The sequence below is a fragment of the Mustela lutreola genome, chromosome 14 (assembly GCF_030435805.1).
Source record: "Mustela lutreola isolate mMusLut2 chromosome 14, mMusLut2.pri, whole genome shotgun sequence".
Taxonomy (NCBI): Eukaryota; Metazoa; Chordata; class Mammalia; order Carnivora; family Mustelidae; genus Mustela; species Mustela lutreola.
The window spans coordinates 6,413,930-6,436,109 of NC_081303.1; the positions used below are offsets into that span (position 1 = coordinate 6,413,930).

General features: G+C 43.7%; 1 protein-coding gene across 5 annotated transcripts in view; it reads right to left on the reverse strand.

Moving 5' to 3' along the window:
* The window catches only part of GREM2 (gremlin 2, DAN family BMP antagonist), a 110,956-nt gene extending 95,534 nt beyond the window's left edge, over positions 1–15,422 (reverse strand). The window contains exons 1-2 of one of the 5 annotated variants that reach the window (XM_059145238.1): positions 14,839–15,125; positions 1,133–1,227 (exon numbers count right to left, since the gene is read on the reverse strand). In XM_059145238.1, the coding sequence (XP_059001221.1) occupies positions 1,133–1,161 (29 nt within the window). In that variant the 5' untranslated portion in view covers positions 1,162–1,227; positions 14,839–15,125. Of the gene's footprint in view, positions 1–1,132; positions 1,228–6,548; positions 10,324–14,838 lie in introns of those variants that run through there. The other 4 variants (XM_059145237.1, XM_059145239.1, XM_059145235.1 and 1 more) reach the window with 4 other exon arrangements.
* Positions 15,423–22,180: the final 6,758 nt, after the last annotated feature.

Consider the following 22,180-nt stretch of genomic DNA (forward strand, 5'->3'; position numbering starts at 1 on the left):
TTTGGTCAATCTTCAAATACCCCAGCAGTGTTTTTCTTTCCAAGTCAGCTTCCAAGTTGTGGAATGAAAGGTGTTATTTCCTATTAAGGGAATTTCAGGCACCAGAAAACCCACTGGGAAGAAAGGCAACCCGCGAATGAGGAGAGCGTCCTGGAACACTTCTGGAGGCAGTGCACTGAGTCGATGGAAAGCAAGGGCTTTGGAGTCAGGCCTAGTTGGGTCTGAATTCTGGCTCTTTGCTGTTGGCATTGGGGCTCTGGGTCTCCATGTGTATGAAAGGAATAATAATAAGACTTGACTCTAAGGTTGCATTCAAAATTAACAGGATTGTCTTTGTAAAATACCTAATAATATGTGAAGGTCAAAATCTTGCATGCGGGTTAGGAGTTAGAGCTTTGGAGGTAGACAGACGGGGGCGGCAGGGGGGTCTAACTTTTGCTCAAGGGGAAATAAACTCGACTCTCAGAGTTCTGGAGAACAGAGATAACAGTGCTTTTCTCAGGACTGTTATTTGGGCTTGAATGCATGTAAAAAGATTGACTCCAGTCCTTGGAATATGGTAAGTTCTAAATGAGGTGTGGCCTTCTCTAGTAACAGTTATAATTAGATTATTCCACTATAGATGGGCTCACTGAATGACAGAAATTATTTTTCTTGTCATTATTAGTGAATCATTGGCATTTCTGAATTCCTTTGGGACATGGATATCTTGCTTGTTTAAACATGAGGTGGAATCCTGAATTGAATCAGTCATTTTATATGATATCTCTTATGGAAGGGAAACTTAGTCAAGGTTTGAAATCCATTGCATTTTTCCAGGGGCAGCTAAGGAAATGCAAAACTACAGAGAAATGCCTTGACCTTCCTGGTCCCCCATTGCTACTTACTGTGGTCATTTGTGTGCACACCCCCCCACACCCCGATAAAACAAGGTGACTGAATTCATGTTTAATGTCATTTGGGCTGTGGAGAGCCGTTTAGATCACTCCACGTAAGCCCCTGTTATGAAACAGGATTCTCGTTCAGCTGCCTCCAGGCACGTAGATGTACCCAAACTTATGCTCTGACAGAAAAACAAACATTTGGTTATCTCCTTGTGCGTACTTCGGGAGAAAAACAAAAAGGATCTGACCTTCTGGTATTCACTTCTCCATCCTGCATCTGGCCCGTACACAAGTCAGTAAGGGCTGGAAACGACAAGCCGGCCGTGCCATTCTTTGTCGTGAGCTAAAACCCAGCCAACGCCAGAACGGAAAACAGAAACAAGGAGTGTTACTGCTCTACCGAGGCACACTGCCTTCTTCAGATCATGTTTTTCCAAAGAGCTACACCTGAATGTGACTTGCTGGGATTCCAGTAATCCTTTTTTATGATCGTGGCTACGAACCTTTTGGAAAAAGCCAGGAATGAGACCACTGTCTCTGGTGTGCAGCAAAACCCAGAAGCCAGAGTGTCCTGAGTGCCCGGACGGAGGAGCCTCCTAAGCCACAGGCCAGCGAGTCAACAGGACATTGTAGATGCCATAGACTGTTTGCATTTTACTAGTAGTCCAAGGGACCAGGAAAAGGTTGCACAGCAGGTCTATTGTCCTGTCACAAGGACGAAAACAAAACCAAAAAACCACAAAACCAAAACCAAGAAATGAAACCACGGAAGAGATGATGTATGCGGGCTGTGAACCGCTTTGCGTAATGAGCTCACGGTCAGGGTCACGGTCTCCTCCGGTGTGACGTGTGCTTTACAGCCTCTACAAAGCAAAACTAGCGAGTCACGTTGCCATTGTTGCGGTTATCTGTTACCTGCCTAGTGCTTGTCTCCCCTGCCAGACGGGGAGCTGCTGGAGGGCAGGACCGGATCTTCATCCTTCTCTAGACTCTAGAGCCTGCCACACGGTAAACACTCAGGAATGCTTGATTGTATATAAATCAGAACCTTGACAAAACAAGGCTAAACTGCTAAATGGGTGGTCAATTTGTTAACATTATCTGTGAGTTCTTTTTTATATTTCAACAGCTTCAGGTCCTTACTTTCCAATCTACACACTCTAAGTTACTCATTTTTTTCATGCATTCCAAAGACATTTCCAATGCACCTACACCACAGGCCAACTACCGATGGGGTTTACACAGATGGGAAAAAAATCTTTTCCCGTCCTTTAATGAGATTATTGAGTCTGTGTCATGAGCCACAGCCTATATATTCAGAAGCTGCTCTAATAAATATTTTTGGGTTTACTTGATAGTCTTGGCTGTCGCTTGAAACAGAAAATCAGTTCAACACCGCAGCCGTTAATATTGACCGAACGGCCCCAAAACCTCAGCTGGCCAATGTTTTAATCATATGGAGACAATCTGAGTTTTACTGCCATCGAGAAACAACAGGAATATCAAATGCAGGAATTAGGAATGCATATCAGTTTTCACAGTGCAGTTTGGCAATTGTGAGAGCACACTTTCTTGTTGTCAGCAAAGGGGCTCTCTGGTAGCCAAACTATTGTTCTGGTGGGTGGTGAGTCTAATGACTTCACTGGCCTCTCTGACTTTGATCTTTGGAGTTTCTGAAGTTGTGGGATTTTGCATGCTACACTGATAATCTGGGAAAACGTACAATCACTATAAAAGGAAATTTTCCTATTAGTCCAAGAATAATTGTTTATAGCAAAACCACCTGACAGAAACATGTGGGTGCCTATCACCCTTAGGAAGACCAGAGATATTTTTACAACTGAGGATTATTTGCTTCCCTTTGCACAAATCCATATGGTGCCTATTCAGACACAAGCCTTCAGCAATGTTGTCTCATTCAACCCCAAGAATAGAGTTCACGAGTTTTGCTCCAAATTTGGATAAAAAGAAGCTTCATGAAGAGTTAGTTGTTTCATCTTCCCCAGCCCAATTACTTGAGGTCAATGGCATGTAAACTCAGCTGGAGTAGGGCAGCAGTCATGAATGAAGTAACCAGGAAGGACGGCTTTCCAGCCTCGGACATACCCTGCTTGGTCTATGCCCTGCTTCCTGCGGCTTTCTCTCCTGGAGTAAAACATCTTCCTGGCTGTGCAAGGGACAGTTCTTCTCCCACAGAGAGAAATCTGTCTCTTGCTGACCCTCAGAGTCATCTAGGGGCACCATGGGTAGGAACAGCCATGCAGGAGGGAGGTGCCCACTATTTGCTGGGCGGCTTGTCCCAGGGGGCTGTCTGGTTCCACACATGTCTGTTTCCAAAAATTAAAGGAGCGAGCAGGGAGAAGGAGCACTGAGCCAAATGAGCTGGCTGAGGAAGAGAAGAAAGTGTTCCTCCAGAGAGCACCCTTCCTCTGACAAACAGGAGGGGGAAAATTCTGGATGGAGTGTGACACCAGCTCTTTTCTTTTCCCAAATCCTGTCCAGAGGCTGCATTTGTCGGTTAAAGTCATTCTAAGTGTGACCAAGTAAACCTGTCTAACTAGGGCATTTGAACTAGAGAAAACACCGGTTGCCGGGGATGTGGAAAAACCTGACTGCATAGATCACAAAAAAAGATCCATCCTTGGTCCAAACAGAGGGCAGGGAAAGTCACCGTTATTATTTTAATAAGCCGAAAAGCACTATGACACTTGGTGGCCTGGGAAGGAGAATGCAAAGTGACTTTCCTCCTCTTACCACTTCATTCCATTTTCCATTTGTTCATGATGTGATTTGAAGGCACTGCTGGACCTTCCAAAAATGACTGAGACTATTTCAATGGACCTCAGCCTTGGGGAGTGCAAGCTCTAGGATTATCTGGTATTGCAGAGAGCAGGAGAAAAGTTCGTCCAAATTAAACAACAACAGACTACATGGCATTTATACAAAATCCTTCTACTGTCCCCAAAGCAAAATGGTCTCTGCCCCGCTGGGGCACACATCCTGCAGCCTGCACCTTGGACCTTTGTGAAACCTCCTGCAGCACTTTGTGTACTGTTGATTTAGGCTTAGCTTCCTGGTGGAGGCCCACTGGCGGGCATGGTGTGGTAGGAAGAGGAATAGATTGGGAGACAGGGAACCGGGTTCCACGTGTAGTTCTACAAGGCACACAGCTTTCTGAGCTATCAGTTCCCTCTGTGTGAAATGAGAAGGTTAAATAAATTGCTACTTTGTATCTCTAAAACTCAACGAGCCAGAAGAGAGTGATACAGAACACAGGTCATCGGCTGGAGAAAACAGACAGGAAATAATCCAAAGTGGCACATGGCATGGTGTGTCCAGGCCTTCCTGGAGCATCGAAAGTTCTTCAACGGAAATAACTTCTCACTCCTCCAATGCCTCTGTCCCCTCGTTTGTTTGCCTCATTACCAATTTTATCCAGTTTTCATCTGGTGTGCTCATTATTGACACATATGTTTTATCTTCCCCGTTGGCTATAAGCTCCTTGAAAAGACGATCCGTCTTTTGATATTCTGCCATTTCCAGCTCTGGATCCGTAAATATTTGTCAAAAGAATCAATGGTTCCAGGGAGAGTGTTTAATGAACTCTTCTAAATAATTATTACATTTAAAAGAGAAACTTCAGACTCAAATGTTTTACTTGCCTCAGTTCATAAAATTGGATTCGAGCTTCTAATTCCAAGGCATTCACAGCAATGCACTGTTCTTTTACTAAATATTCACTGATATCCATTCTGAAGACCTTTGTTTTTTACCCACTAATGTTAAAAGGCTGCTAAATAAATACGCAGATAATAACGAGAACTGCTTTTTGTGCCTGGAATGACACCATTATTTCATATAATTCTTAAAACCGTACTATGAGATTTTAGATGAGGATTACTGCTTCTAAGAAACAATGCTCTCAGATAGGAACGGAGCCAGGTTTATCCGACTCCAAAGTTCATGCTTTAAACTAGAAGTGAACAAACACTTCCTCTCTGTTTGATATTCTCCCAACACAACATACCTAGACTCTTATCTCTGTCTCTAGCATGAACCCTGCATCACTGCGAGGCAACAGAACCAAAATTATGGAAGACAAAGGCAGTGTTTTCAAGCTTTGTTGTAGTGAAAAGGCAGTGACTTGTATTTGGAGTTCTTAAGCTCTCGGAATGATGCTTACTGAGCCACTGAGCGGCTGTGTGAAGTTAGGAAATTTACTGAAGCTCAGTAAACTTCAGTTTTTTTGTCAGTGAAATGTGGACAGCAGCACTCACTGCAAAAAGTTTTTATAAAAACTTGATGATGAATTGTATGTTCAAATACCTAAAATGCACAGTAGTTGCGTGGTAGGTCCTTCCTGTCCCCTCCCAACTCTGCCTTCCAGCATGAGCCCCACCTTCCCAAAGTCTGTAAGGGTGGAAGAATGAGCTCTGCATGTATAGGAACACCTTGGCATCCCTGTGAAGGAGAACTTCTCCTCAGTTTGACCAAATCCTGAATAAAATGCTTTACCTCCCAAAAAGATATCAGAGACCACCAAGGCCCCAGCCACCCTGAAAGGTCTTTGCTGTCAACATTTCCATTGAGTTCAATTGAAGAGAATTTTCTCATTTCGCCAAGAACAGAATTCTCTGAGGTTTTTACTTGGCTACTCAGTGATCCAGAACTATGCTCTCTGAGAGCCCATCCCATGAGGATACTTATATCGAGTAAAATCAGAAATATTCTTTCTCATATTTTCTTCCTTAATTTATTTTTAAAAAATGGGACCACTGGTTCTGCAACAGCAGTGACCTCTACAGGGGCATCCACCGATTTGTTTGCTAGACATGAAGTCTCTTGGATTGGAGACATCAAGAAGCCAATGCATGGCTCCTGAGATATCTCACAGCACAGGAGCGGAGGCCAGAAATGGAAGCACAGTTACAATCCAGCCTGGGATTTTGTACCTAGGAACCCCAAGCGGTGAGTCTCTGACTTTTCAGGACACTAGCCAGACCTGATCGGTAACGGTGGCCCTCAGCCACCCCACTCACAAGTACTTACTGATGTTTGAGACTAACCTAGAAACAAACACCAAGATATGTGGCATGGTGTGCACCACTGAAGGACTCTTGTCTCTTTCTCCTTATTGAAGCCAGCAGGCTCAGAGCCTTGCAAACCGAAATTGAGGAAAGCAATGGACTTCTCTTTGTCTCTTGCTCTTGACCACGTAGCCTCAGTGTTGGGTGCTGGCATCATGCCCGACCCCGTATCTGATGTAGGACTCCCCACAACTGAGATCCGTCCCCACCGCTGCCCCGCCCCGCACCAGCACAAGCTTCCTGGGCTCCCAGGGTGGCCTGTTCCATTTGGGGCAACTTCAGCTGACAGAACATTTGCCATCTAAGAAGCCAAATTTACCACCCTCTAGACTGAGGAGTTTTAGATTTTTTCCCGCACGGACGTCCTTTTGGTCTAGTAAAGCTCCTTTTCAGGATCATGTTTCTAAGGTCAGAAGTGCATACTCTCTTTTTTTAGAGAGAGAATGAGCAGGGAGGGACAGAGGGAGAACAAGAAAGAGAATCGTAAGCAGGCTCCACGCTCAGCTCACAGTCTGATGACCCTGAGATCGTCACCTGAGCTGAAATCAAGAGTCAGACCTTCAACCAACTGAGCCACCAAGGCTCCCCCAGAAATGTATATTCTTAATAGGGAACTATGTATGTGTGTGTGTATACGTGCGCACATGCACACACACATGTATGTGTGTATATATATAAATATGTGTGTAGAAATATAAAAATATATATATACTAACATATTTTTTTAAAAGTGTGATATAGATTTATGTGGTCTTCCTTACATGTTAATACTAAGATCTAGAAGTAGGTATCATAAGCACCATAATTTTGAAGTAGTGGTAGGTGTAAGAGATATTTTGAAACATTTGTATCAACTGTGGTGTAGTATGAAAATAGCTCTGATTTCTCTTGGTGACAAGGTGATGGTTCTGCTAATACTGCTGGGGTATGCTGCTGACGTTCAGAGCTAAAGGGAAAGGGAAATTTCAGTTTCAGGGCAGTAGAGACAAAGATGCCATTTTTTACCACCCAAATTCATAGACTCCCCTGAATTGTCATAGATTACCCCAGAATTGTCACAGACTAACCCCACAGAGAAAGAACTCTCTGTGAAGAATTTTTTCACAGAGATTTTTAAAAATCTGCTTTTTGCAGCCACACAGAGCAAATCGGTCCTCTTGAACTCTCCTGCTTCTCCTAAATTAAGCCTTCCGATTCAAACCCGACACTGTTTCCAGAATCTTTGGTAACCTTATCGCTTTCTCTGCATGAGTTAGAGTTTGTTAATTTCCAAATGAAAGCACAGCGCCCGGAAAGTTAGCAAGCATTCCAGTGTGTTATGACCAGCCCACACATCCCCAAAGGAAGGAAGGATAAACTTGGAGGGACACCTTGGCACCCTCTAATGATGAAGTGATCTCTCACTTGGGTAAGAAAAATCTGTCAAAATGGTTGATTAAGTATTTTAAAGTCAAAGCAGTAAGTTGTTTAAAAAGAGGATTAACTGACTTTTAATGATGGCTTGATTTTCCTACTGAAATGATCATTTTAAACTTTAATGTGTTACACAAGGGATCAGGAACACAAAGGAAAAAGGAAAAAAAAAGTTTTCTTTCCTCCCAGATGAATGACTGAGTTTATCATTTGTTTAGCCTACACCGAATGTGTGTATTTAAAGCCTTAAAAAAAAATGTTATTTATTTATTTGACAGACAGAGAGCACAAGTAGGCAGAGAGGCAGACAGAGAGAGAAGCAGGCTCCCCACTGAGCAGAGAGCCCAACCCAGAGCTCAATCCCAGGTCCCAGAGATCATGACCTGAGCTGAAGGCAGAGGCTTAACCCACTGAGCCACCCAGGATTCCCTATTTAAAGCTCTTGAAGACTGCACCTTTTCGCAGATAAACAGGAGTCTCTGCTGCTAGCCATAAATTAGACATAGCAGGAGATCAGCAGAGGTAAAATTCATTAAGCATCAATTCTGTGCTGGGGAACCAAAAGATGAATAAGAAATGGCTTCTGTCCTCAAGGGAAATTTAAAATTTAGTGAAAGATGTAAACATATGACAAAAATAATTATACAAGGAAGACTAACACCCCGCTATCTTGGAGGGGGAGAACTATCCAAAATGATACAAAGAAAAGAGTTGAGCTCTTCCAATCAGTAGACTTAAACTGTCAAATGGTTTTGTTAACAAGGCAAAATAATACCATAGATTTGCAAAGCCTCCTGTATTACCATACTCAGCAAACACCCTTAGAGTTGCTAGAATATTGTCTTTCCTACTTATTTGAGCTCTTCATGATTATCCCCATAAGCTTGCACAACACCTTGCACACAGAATCCTCTCCACATACTATAAATAAGTGAATGAAGGTGCAACATACAATGGGCAAGGTGGGGAGGGGTGTGAATCCTAGTTCGCAATTGAAAGCTGTGTTAATCCCCCTAAGTCTTTGATATCTCACCTGTAAGGTGGGGATAATAACAAGAATATTAGGCTTTTGATAAAGCTTAGATGATACCTATAAAAGACTTGAAAAACAGTCATCCTTCAAGGAATGTCAGCTGTGGTCACAGAAGGAAGCATGTAGAACTGATGTTTAGGCCTGGAAAGAAATACAGTGATCCACTTCCATTTCTGTTTTTAAAGAGTGAGCTCAAGAGATCGTAGGCTCTCCTTAAGGCCACACTCCCAATGTGAAAAACAGGAACAGGTGCAAACCTGGTCCTCTCATTTTCCTAACTTGATAAGTTTTAATAATAACCAGATAACCCTCCTAGGTCAAAGGGGTCTTAATATCATTTGGCCTTCTGAAACACTGTGATGCCATTGTCTGCTATTGTCTGTTTTCTCCAAAGTTTACATTCTCTGAATTCACAGAAGTGAGATATCTTAAGTACTTTTTCCATATCATTTGTCAAGTTGACGTCTAGGAGGCAGATATATATACCTGAAGCTACACATTTCTGTATTGCTGCACATATTTAACGAGCTACAATGAGGGGGGCTGTCTGCCGGCCAGAGGATGTGGCCCTGAGACATGAACACGTCCTCAGCAAAGGGGTTAAAATAGACACAACCTATTTTTTCTCTCCAGTAGTGGGCTTGAGGGTGACTATTTTTCATCTGTTTATCAAATAAGACACTCCTATGACCACAGACTTCAATCAACAGTCAGGCAAGATTATTTCCACATACATAGTTTCAATCGGGAAGTGAGGAGTTGGTGCTGTAGAAAGATGTTTGCTTGTTGTTTACACATGTGTGAGGAACTGGCTGATCCAGGAATTAAGTGCAACAATGTATGTGGAAACAAAATGCAAAGGATCATCTAGCAATAATAACCAGATCATTTTGTTACTGTTGCTTTTGTTACTGCTGTTCAAAGAAGCTCAACAGCTACCTATTGAATGAATGCTTGCATAAATGGTTATGTTTTTAGCTTTCAAATGTCCTGGTTATAATCAATGCCTTAATAAAACTTGCAGAAGATAAATCCTCCGAGTTCATGTAACGGTTAAATTATATATTATGCAGGAACGTGTTTAGTATAATCTGGCATGTGTTCAGCCCTTAACAAGTGTTAGATGAATCTTAATTTGTAAAATGATCAGTAAGGGAAAATTAAAGATAGCTTGAAAACTGGATGAAATTTAGATTCCTAGAAAAAGCAAGTGGCAATGAAATCTCATTATAGACCTGCTGGGCTTTTATTAACTGTAAGTACAATATCACACATCTATCGACTTGCCTGAAACAGTGCTACTATAATTAGAAAATATAATGCATTATCCAGGGTGTGTGTTGTAATTGCACGAAAGCAGAGAGAGGTGGCGAGTTTCCCATAGGTGATAAGATGAGCCTCCTTCAGCTTTTAGAGTCCCAACTATAGAACCAGGTGGGATCATTGTGAACGCAGATGGTATTTGTTCTAGGCAAAGTCAACTCAGCTTAGCATTTCACATGAGCTAGTCAAGTGTTCCCCTGCTCAGTGTGTTCTACTTTTTTCCCTCTCTCGATGTTTAAATAAATTACAAGAGTGGAGGATTTTAGCTTGGAACTACTACTAATCCATACCACAAAAGTCATGTTTGTGAATTTTTGTGTTCTTGGTGTCATAGCCTTCAAAAACCCTCTTTGGGGAGAATTTTTTCATTAAGTCATGTATTTCCTTTGTCTCAAATTCCCTTGCCTTCACAATCCGGAAATGTTTTCTTACTGGAACAAACCCTCAGGTGTGTCTTCTCCTGAGGGTTACTGTATTCGCCAGCAGCCTACAATCTTACTTACCCTGCTTTGCCTCTCAAACAGGTAAGTGCCTTCAAACAGATTTATCCTTCAGCCATGGGATTCCTTTATTACAAAGTAATCTAGAAAAAAGAGATGGAATCCAGAGTTTCTCTGACTGAAGGAGCTGGGAAGGGCTACATCAAAAACTGAGAAACAGCAATGCAGCTTCTCAGCCTCTAGGGTTTGCCTCTCCCTCCATTGTGGCTGATGCCCCACTATTGTGGCACTGTGCTGGGTTCTACGATGACCCTGGACGAATGTTACCCCCTTTACCCAAGCTCCCTCAGCAGCACTGGGGCACTGCGTCATTCCAGACAGTACACGGGAGTGCTGCAGAGGCTAATCTGGCCGAGAATGGGGGAGACACGCAGTGACCTCCCTTTCTTCCCAGACACCGAGACATCTTGACTTTGTCCTTGAAAAAACCTCCTGCTTTGATTCAAGGACACCACGCCTCCTAGCAGAGTACAGTGGCCCCAGAGAGACCTGCTTTCAAGGCTGAGGCCTCCTGGGCAGGTCCTGAGGGTCCCAGGGCTTGCTTTCCAGAAGCTTCAGCACTACCCTTTCTTGACACAGAGGTCATGGCTTCCCTCACTCTCGTGTGCCCATCCCCAGCCCAGCGTCACTTCTGCCTCCTCTTCTCTCAGGAGAAGCCTCAGCTTTTCATCAAGAATGCTTTTTTTCGGGGCCTCCCAGACTTTGTTTTTAAAGCCCCCTCTGAGCTGCATTCTAAACAGCCTTCATATTTAGCAGCAAAGCTGTGTGTGGAATGTGACGGCACAAATCGCGGCAAAGAGACAAGGGTGTTCCTGAAGCTAAAATCCCCGACGTAGCTCAATCAGAATGAAGCGTGCAGGGATTCTCGCCGCCAGCTCCAGGTCGCCCACTTGAAGAGTGATTATTTCTCTCCTGTGCACATTTATAGTTTGTTCCTAGAATATGGCTGATCTGTGAAAGTAAGAACAGTGCGAGGCTTATCAGCCTTGAGTTTTTCAAAGGCTGCACTAGGTGTAGTAGGGATTAGGTCTGACCATCTCGGAGATTCTGAGATTCTAAGCAGTAGATGTAGAATCCTTATTTATTTATTTATTTTTTAATAGCACAAGTCTTAGACTCTGGAAAAAAAAAAAAAGCTATTCTAGCTCTCCTGTTTTGAAACCAAATTCACTAGAGACACTACTGACTGTCAATTTACAAAATGTATTCTTGTGGCCCTGAACCTGCCTTTGAGACATGCTTGAAACAATGACAAGGTGTACAGAGAAAGCAGCTCATAAAAACTTCCCCTCGAGAACCAACGCAAAAAAACCCTATTCTCTCTCTTTTTTCCCCTCTGTATTCTACCTCCCTTTCTCCTACCCCTCTCCTGGCAGAATCAAGATAAAGACCACTTGGACTGCTTCAAAAAGAATGAAGCTAATTCAGACAGAGAAGTTGAATTCTCTCTTAAATAGGCTGCTTTCCTGTTCTTGCTGGGCGGCTCCAACTCTGGGGGCAAAAGTAGAAACAAATCTTTCTGAACGGTGTATCCCGTATTAAGTAAGGCTCTCGATTCTGCTTTTCCAAAGGGAAGACCGTGCCTACTGTTAGGGAGACAGGTTTAGCTATTTTGGAGATCGGAGAACCCCTGGTCGAGAGGAGACGTCACTTTTTACAGTTTGCACGCTGCCCTCTCCTGGTGAGTGTTAACAGCACACCCCATGTATTTATTTTCATCCCATACCTGGGTGCAAGGTCCATGTGTACACATGAGAGTTTGTTTAAAATATTCAGGAAATCACACTGAAAGTTTATACCGGAAGCTTATTTGAGGAAACACACTCATTATTAAGCCTTTGACTCTTGGGTTCCTATTTCAGGATGACAATCTTTATACCCTCTCCCCCCACACTCTCGGTGCTTTGACCCTCTCCCTGTTCATCACCCTCTTAAGGACACGTGGCTCTGGGACTCTGCTCTGCACATCAGTGGTCCGCGTGAGCTGGGTCCTACAGACCAGCTGGCCAGTCAAAGACATATCTCCACCCAGAAGTGGTGGCTGTGGGAAATACCTGTATTTAGACTAGGGACTTGATGACCATACTTTAGCCTGACTTGCGCTCAAAATTCATTCTACACATGATTAGGTCAGTGTGTCCAGTTTAGAGAAAAGAGAACTCTGGGGTAGGAAGAGAAACAGCTAAGCAAACACAGGAGTAGACAGCACCAGAGGCCAAGTTTATAACCGTGTATTTCCCCTTCGAAACAATTTGTCTTATTTGCTGGCTCTCTGTGTGACTTGTTTTAAGCCCAATACTTGGCCCAGGCAGTTGCTCTAATTCACCACTTTCTCCTAAATACTTAGTGGACCCTGATACTGACAAAGTGCTTGCAACCTGGCAGGACGTGGCTGGTCTGATCTCTTGTGTGCCTCGGCAGCCTCTCCGTGTTTGGTGTTTGTCCTTGACCTAGGTCGGCCAGTCCTCTCCATATCAATAAGAACTCAGCGCCCAGACTGGAAGCCTAATTCCATTCCTTTGCTTTAGAAGAAGAGGACTAAGGAGTTGTTGTTTACTTTAAAGAGATTTCAAGGCAAGTACCTTGTTTAAACTTTACCAAACTTATAACTTGATGGTATCTAAAGCTCTAGCTGGCTATCCTAAAACACAGAGGGAATGAACTTTCGATTACTTCTCCCATCGAAGAGTGATAGCACGAAACAATGAGTAATCAAAGCACGGTTTACATTTATCTTTGAAAAGCTCTTAGTCCAGACAAAGTGTGTGTGTAAGTATACATATTCAGCCTCACATTTACAGTCACTACTGACATGCCCAAAACTGCTCTTGAGCTTGGATGGCAAAAGGCAACGGGTCTCTGTGTATTGCAGATATTATACTTTTAGATTGAAAAATGTGTATAGTGACACAAAACTACACTTTTAACTGCAAATAAAATTGAGTGGGGTCAGTTAATTAGTGTTTATTGAAATAGGTAAATTCCTGACAATTAGTTTCCTTTGTGATGTAAAAAGAGAAAAATATTCATATAAAATCAAAATGCTCTCTGCAAAATAAAATACTCACTTGCCATGTCTCTTCTTTGACATGGTTTCAAAAATACCCCCTTATATCATTCGAACTTGGCATTGGGCAACCCTATGAACAGTTTTCAAGCCTCCATGGTCGAGCTAAGCATGCCTTTTCCTTAATGACAAAGATTAATTTGATTTAAAAAAACAGGTCAGTGTAAATTCTCCATTGTGATATGTAAAACAAATACCTTTCTTACATCTGCCTTATCTACTTTGGGCAGGCACATGTCTTGGATCAGGGGTACCCTACAATCCAGGCATGACAGAATGGGGAACAGTGCAGGGTTTGAATATGTTCCACCCAGAATCCACCGAGAAGAGCGAGAACATACTCAAGTTCTCTTGTTCTCTAGTAAGAGAACATCCTCTACCAGCCCTGCACCTGCTATAGGGCGGTTCTCTCGTGGAACCAGAGTCCTTCACTGCAGGAAAAGCTCTTATTCGGGGATTCAGGGCAGTTCTATGCCAGCTGTTTGAGGATCGTCCAAAGCAAGGCTAATCTTCTAACTCAGCCTCCACTCAGTCCCCACTGGCTTTTCCAAGGCAAAGGCTGAACTCATTAGGCAATGCTAATTTAATCACAAGTAATCAACAGGAAAAAAAAAAGTTATGTAACCATCTTCAAAATCTGAAATCAAACATGGTCATATATATATATATATATATATATATATATATATATATATATAAATTTATTTTAATTTATTTATTTTTACTAAATTCACGTCTCAAAATAAAATGAATAAAGACAGGCCAGGACATGGCCAGGCATCTACGGATTCTAGTATCAAATAAAATCAAGCCCCAGATGGGCACGTCCTCCCAAGATCCCACCTACGACACGGTTCCAAGTTCATGACTTTTTAGTGTAGCGATCCGGGAGGTCTCGGAATTCTTCCCACCGGACGGTGCACAACACCGACGCACGTTCACCTCCGAAGACGATGCCCGGGTAAATCAGGCACACAGCAGGGGTCGCTGACCATTTCACCGAGACATCCCGTCCTCCCTCCTCGGTCTCCGGCCACAGCGACGCGACACGGCGCTGTTCCCACTCCCGAGCGCGGCCCACGCCGGCCGCGCTTTTAGGCTCAAACCCGTGCTCCGTCCGCGCGCGCTCCTGCTCCTCGGAGGAGGGTCCCGACCCGCGGGGGCGGTGGGGACTGCTCGGAGCGCGCTTCCCAACAACCAGCCGCGTCCGCCTCGCCGCGGTCTCAGCCACGACGGGGTCCCCGTGACCTGCCGGGGGCAGCGTGACAGCGCGCAGAGCCCGGCGCGGCTGCAGAGACGCGGACGCCGAGCGAGTCGGACGGCCCCGTCGCAGCCGCGGGGACCCGCGTGGGTGGCCGGACCCCGCGCCCTCCGAACGCGCGTCAACCGCTTCTCCCTCGGGGGGACCCGGGACGCGCCCTCGCCGCTCTCGGCGGGGACGCGCCGAGGAAGCAGCGGCGCCAGGGACTTCTAAGTGCCCCGCGGAGGCAGGAACGGGGAGCCGTGTCCGCGCCCCGCGGTCGCGACGTACCTGCAGTGACGCGATGGGAGCCTCGTCCTCGGGGCCCTGTCCGGCGAGCCACAGAGCGCCCCGCGGGCTGCGCGCCGGCTCTGCGTCTGCCGCCTTCGGGGGCCGGCGGCCGGGCTCCCGCGGACGCGCCTGCGGGGGCGCGCGCGGGCGGGGGGCGGCGCGGGGCGCGCGGGGTTGCGGCTGGCGGCTGTGCACCGGCCGGGGCTGGGCTGTGCCTCCGCGCGGCGCTGCGCCCGGGTCTCGGCGCGGCCCGGGCTTCCTATTGGCTCCGCGCGCCGAGCCGAGGACACGCGCCGCGCCCCCGCCCCCGCCGGGCCTCGCTCGGCCCCGCAGGCGTCGCGGCCCCGCGCCGGGCCCTCGCTCGCGGGGAGTCTCCTCCGCCGGCTGCAGGCTGGCTGCGCGGCGCTGCGGTGGCGGGAGCGCGGCTGCGAGCGGACTTCCCCCGAGCCGCCCTGCTTACGTGGGGGAACCTCCATCCCCGGGCCCGCAAAACCCGCGCACTCCCCTCAGGTCTCCTCCCTTGGGGGATGGGTCTGAATGTGAGGGACGTACAAAGCCCGTGTGTGTGCGGACACACACGCGCGCACACACACACGCGCGCGCACACAAACGCACCCATCAGGCCCCTTTTGTTTTGAGTAACTGAGGCCAATGACATTAAAGGCAAGCCGAGCCCCATCACCGAAGTGAGAGCTCCACGGCTAAAATCTTGAATGAATTCAGTAGAAAACACTCACTGCTTGAGTTTGTTTTCTGTTCCAAATAGCGCTTTGGTCATTATCCTTATTTCTGTTTATTGAATACAGAGGTTTCTAATGCAAATCAGACTTGACAGCGTCCAGTGAACACGGAGCGATGGCGCCAGACCAATCCCTGGGCTGCGTGGTCTCCGGGTGTCTCATCGGAAGGCTCCGGGGACGCCTGTGTGCGCCTGCATTTTGTTGTTGTTGTTAAATTTTGGGGTCTTGTCTGCACTGATGGTCTGAAGACACTCACTTAGTGGGATTCACTGGCCAAAGAAAGCTGGTGAGACTCTGCTGAAAAAGTTGCCTGGATTAAAATTTTCAGTCTGTGTAGGTCAAGAGTGCTAAATGCTCAGCTGAGAATGAACCCCCCCCCCCCCAATTTCTCTTCTGAGATCTGACAAACCTGACTGGGGGAAGTTAAGCATAAAATAAAACTTCCCTGTGTTTTCTAAAACAGACCCTCCCTTAGCGGCCATCACCCCTAAATCATTTTCACTTGTGCCTATTTAAATTTTAATGACGGTTCTTCTTGACGAGAAACATTGCTTCTGAAATCACTGAGCTGTATTTTGGGTTTTGATTGGAAAATTTCCCCCCAGTGTTATGCCTTCTGTCTACTAGTTTGGTATTTGATGTCCTGGTTTCAGCCCAGCTCCTAACACCTTTTGTTGTAAAGTCACAGGAAACAAAAATTAGTTTTTGGAATTCACTGTCACCAAACAAACTACCTGCTTGCTTTTCTTACTTGGACATGTTCCAAGAAGCCTCATTTTTTGGAATGGGCCAACCTGAAACCAGCTGAAATTGACAAAAGAAATACAAAACAAAACCACATTTGGCCACATTGGTTTCTACCAACAACAATCCAACTTCCAAATAACTTTTACAACTCGAATCCATTCCCTTTCTTCAAGTAAGCAGTTAAAAAAAAAAAAAAAAAAAAACCAACAACAACACTGACATAAATCTTTGAATGTGTGAAGCTTATTTCTTCTAAAGGTCTCAACAGTCCTAGAAAGAAAGGAGTCATAGGTAAGATTTTCCAGATTTTCCAGGTGGAGAAGCAAAGTCAGAGAAGGATAAAGTTGCCTGTGTCATGAAGGTAGACAGCAGGCAGAGCTGGGAGATTGGATAACTGCTTTCCTTCTTACCTTTTTGAGATTACTATTCTATACAGAGTATTCAATCCGAAGAGAAGGGAAGTGTTATAGCAGGTTTGCATTCCCATGTGCCTTTGCATAGACGAGCTAACAATTCTTGAAATCATCTGACCAACTTGGTAAATAGTTATTTTACACGGTATCCCAGGACAGATGATGGTATGTTCTAATAAGCTGCCAATAATTTGTACTTTCTTAGAGTTGCCTTTCCAAAACGAGAGATGCGACTGATAAAATCAAGCAGGTTGTTATGTTTTCTGCTTGTTATTTGGGGGGATCACTGTTGCACGTTATATTCCTGAAAAGACCTTAAAATAAAATCATGGATCGCTTAAAATCACAGATAAATCTTAAACTTTGTTTTAGGTGATGATTCAAGCCTTCTTTCCTTCATTCATGGAAGCATATATCTCTTATACCCAATTAGTCATGCAACTTAGAGAAAATAAATTATTAGTATTTGTTTTTCTATGTTTTATTCTTTTGATCATTTTGCTACTTTTAAAAAGGTTTTCTTCAAAGATATTTCTCAAATGCTGCAATTAAATTAGCTCTCATAAATAACATAGGTGGTGGTAATAAGAAAAACTCTTCATCTCAGAAGACACCAGAGTAATCTGTCTGGCGTAGTAACAGCAGAACAATCCTATTTCGTTTTCCACTCATTCAGCCACATCAGGGTCACCTGTTTAGCTCATATGGCGCCTTTTATGGGAGACATTCACAAGCTGGCATGTATCCAGAAGAGTCCCTAAGATAGTGGTCTTGGATATTATAATTTATAGGAGATGATGAAGAGAATTGGGCAGTTTGTCTTGCAGAAGGGACTTGAGGTAAACATGGTAACAATTTGCAAATAATATATATGAAAGAGGGATTATGTTTATCATTCATAGATGCTTTAAGCGTATTGTCATTTTCACAAGTATTTTCTGACTTGAATCTTCTAACAAGCCGATGAGGAATATGGGGCAAAGAGTATTAACCTGATTTTATAGATCAAGTCCGTATAAAAGTAGAGTAGAGTAAACATGATTTAGTTAGGCTATGCCACTAAAGGATGGGAAAACTTGAAATGCATGCCAAGCCCAGTGCTCTTCTGGGGAGAAGTTAAAGGAGGTGAATAAAATTCAGAGTAAGACTTTTCATAATTAGAGCATGCAAGCAAATGCAAGGATTTCCTGGCAAATCGATGATTTCCCAGTGACCAAAGTGGTCAAGAAAGGGCTCACAGTCATCTAAAGAGATTAGATGATCCCGGGTTTCTTCCGGATCAAAGATGACAGCATCTTTGGTTTTATTATGGAACTTCAAAATATTGTAAGAGAACTTATAATTTCACTAAATGATTCTAATGACATGTTATTAAGTTAAAAAAGTTATGATTATGATATAAATATATTTATGAACTAAAGATGATTAGAGATGGCCTTTTAACCTTTTATCCATATGACGACTATGCATCATTTGCAATAACAGAAAACTTTAAAAAACCATACAGAAGAAGAAAAGAGTTTGCAATTTTTCTTTACTACTCAAAGATATGAGATTTCCACATAGCTAGTATGCTGAAGACTGATTAACTTTCTAATAAGCATCATTCTCTTGATGTTTTCTATACTGATTTATCATTTTCTTTCCAACTTGTATTAGATGCCTTTTTAATGCTGACTTTTTTTTCTTGGTTATCTCATACTCATCTTAGTAGCTTTTTTCTACCCTATCAATTTATTGATAAATGTATAAGTGTTTGTTTAGTTCTTTTATAGTTATAGTCATTTTCCTTAGGTTATCACAACAGTTTAAATTTAACATTAAAGTGAATTTGATATATGAAATTTTTAATTCTTCGACTTAAATATATATTCTTCCATCAGATTAAAATCTTCATTTTACAGAAAGGCCAAAACTCTACTGATTAATGTTGTATATATACATCAAAATCTCCAAATGGATTAATATTTAGGATTCACGGATCTATCGGCATCTAAAACTTACCACCCACACATTGCTACTGCTTATGTGGATGGAACAGCATTTCTCTTTCTCGTGTCACAATATTCCTGCACCAAATGCACAAGAGTGATTTATAAGATTTATAAGAGTTTTTATAGGAAAAAATATAGCCCCTCCTGGGTTGCAGAATAAACTCCTTGGGCATGAGAGTGCCATCTGTCATGTTTGTGTCACCCCAGTGGCGCAGAGAGTATGACCCACACACAGAGGAGCTTGGGAAATTAACAAGAAAGGGAACGACCACATATTCAGCTCAAGCCCTATATTTTCCCTTAAGACCCAGGGAGCAGGTGGCTGTGGGTTTTTTTGATTCATTAGTTCATGCTTATTAGATGTCAGCAAGGCCTCTGCGTTGTACTCTTAGTTCGGAGATATGGACGGAAAGAGGCAAAGAGAGCAGAATCAGGGTGAAGGGAAGATACAACAGCCTTTGACCTCAATGTGCTCATGGCACAGCAAACAGAGGAGACGGCTAAAACAAGATTTAGCAATGACAAACGTCGTTGAGATAATGGCCAGGACAGCCTCCGTCATGGTGCCTGCCGCCCCACAGCTCTTTCCCCAACCTCACAACCCAGGGCTAAGGAAGCCCTCCTAGAAAGTTGCGTACATGAGTACAGAAGAGTCATCCTCATGTTGATCTGACTACGGGTAGTAGGCTCAGAGGCAAATAATCTGCCGGCCGTGCAGAGATAATGGCGGCTAGTTGCCAATCAGATTTCCTCTTTTGAAGATCTTAAACTACGGCTCTATCTGGGTATTGATCGCTCTGATTATCTACCTATCCATCTAGCTATCCATCTATAGTTCGCAGTTGAGAGCAATGATATTATCTTTAAGAGTCTGAAAATCAGAGAAAGGAGAATATACTATGTATGATTACGCTGAAAATGATCATTGGTGAAGTTTTGACTAAGAATGCAAGACAAGGGGGTGTCCCGTTGCTCACTCTTTCTCAGCTTCAATGGGCTGTACCTCTATTTCCCTTGTTTCTGTGTGTGTTCTTATACTAAATCTCCCAATGCTCGAGGTAAATTTTGTGAATTTCTCCTCCTGGGAAAGGAGACTACAAGAAGAAAAAAAAAAAAAAAACAGTGAAATAGGGGGGCATCTCCCATAATCTGAAAAGTTAGGTTAACCTCAGGCTAGTTTTAAATGACGGACATTCTTGCACATCGTTTGGCGTGTGGACTTCGATGTCAACAAAGGGTGTGAATGCTGAGTCTCTTACTGTTTGGGATTTCTGCTTTTCTTCTTGGGTTTTGGTCTTGGCATATATACAATAAGGTTAAAATACCTATAATGTCGAGTTTTAGGACGATTAAAGTAGATTTGGCTTCAGAGAGATTATACAGGGCCTGGTCCGGAGAAAATACTTAATAAGATAAGGAATTAAAGCTCACTGGAGCAGGCATTTCATATTCCGTGGATAGCGGGAGTTGTTGAAATTCACTAATCAATGTTTGGATGTGGAGGGGAGAATCTGGCTATTCCACATGAATTGGGGGGAGGGTGTCCTCTCTAGAATTGGCTTTAACCCACACAGTATAGTCTACTGATTTGATTTTTATTTTATTTTATTTTTTATTTTTTTTTTATTAAAGATTTTATTTATTTATTTGAGAGAGAGAGACAGTGAGAGAGAGCATGAGCGAGGAGAAGGTCAGAGGGAGAAGCAGACTCCCCGTGGAGCTGGGAGCCCGATGCGGGACTCGATCCCGGGATTCCGGGATCATGACCTGAGCTGAAAGCAGTTGTCCAACCAACTGAGCCACCCAGGCGTCCCTGATTTGATTTTTAGAAGTAATCCCAAGTCGTTCTGAGCTGTGCCTTATGGGAAGAGAAGAAGCTGCCTATTTCCATTTTAGCACAGATTAAGGTAGTGTAATTGTATGAGTCTATACTCCTTAAGCAGGGACTATGTCTCATTTAATTTGCTATATCCAGCACCTACCACTGTGTCTGGTACATAGCTGGCCCTCAGTCAAGGTTAGTTCAATGACTTATTTTCTAACTACTCTTATGAGAAAGTTAACTGATGGATGGGTTAATTGTTAATGGAAAGAAAACTTCTTTATATGGATTATGAACTGGCTTGGACTGTAATTCTAAAGAAGGGGTTCCAATCTGTTCTGTTCAATAGAAATACCGTCTGAATTAAGTGGTTGATAGTGGTTGATTATATTATTGTTCAAAATATTCATTTCTGCATTCTACAGGACTTATCCTTAAGAGAGGCTTGTATATGCCTTCTCCCCCTGATTGAGGCTTGGCAATTTGGCTTACTCTGGGCACAAGTTACACGTGTAATTCCCAAACAAAGCAACAGTCACCATGCACGGCCCCCACCCCCCACTTGCTTTTGTTTCCTGCCAGGAGACCAGCAAGGTCCTTGGGTTTCTGAATCAGGATGTCATGAGCATAAGCAGTTTGAGACAGATACGAGGATGAGCGATAAACCTTAGCTGTCACAAACCACTGTAATTCTGTAGTCATTTGGTAACTGTCACACAACATAGCCTCAGCCGACTGATACTCCACAGTTTATTTATACATATACTATACATTTTAAGTCATTTTTCAGAGACCAGAATCCTTTTGCATAGATAAGATTCAGTATGCTTGTTAATAGATGTTTCCTCTTGTCTTACTTAAACTAGATATTATACTAATGTGAATGCTATGTTATGAAATTCCCATAAAGAAAAAACAAAACAAAAAAAAGTATCAGATTTTGCACCTAGATCTCCTTTTAGTGTTCATTCTCCCCCCGCCCCAGTGCCATACACTTTCTGAATACAAGACTCACGTGAATCACTTGGTGACTATGGCTGAAGTTCATTTCCTGACATGTGGCCACAGAGGACACACTGGGTTGACAACTGTGGTCCTGGAATGAACATCCAGACCGACTGGCCCTCTGAATGTGTCTGGGCTCCCTTCCTTCTTCAGGGCCCCCTAGGAAGGACAATAGCAAACGTGGGGCTATAATCTTACCAGCCTTAATGACTTACCACATTTTACAGGACTCAGTTTCCACATCTGTAAGATGGGAATGCTAAGACTTACCACCCAACATTGTGTAAAAATGACCCCCTAGCTAAGCAAAGTGTTGAACAATGGCACACACTAAAGTGTGCACTTTCTTCCTTCTGAAGTAGTTTTCCACCTTGAAAATGCATGCTGCTCCTTCTAGACTCAGCCTGATGCCAACCTTGTCCTTCACCTTCCTCTGTCGTGGATCAGGCATTCCTTTCCTTCTAGAATTCCCACCATAGGAAGTCTCTCTTTCTCTTGTTATTCTTAGCCAACATCTTCAAGAGAAAGAATTCTGGACTCAGACATCCCAGGTTCAAGCCCTAGCTCTACCAGTGTCTCTCAATCGCTCTCTGACTCAGTTTCCCCATCTTGAAAGAGGGA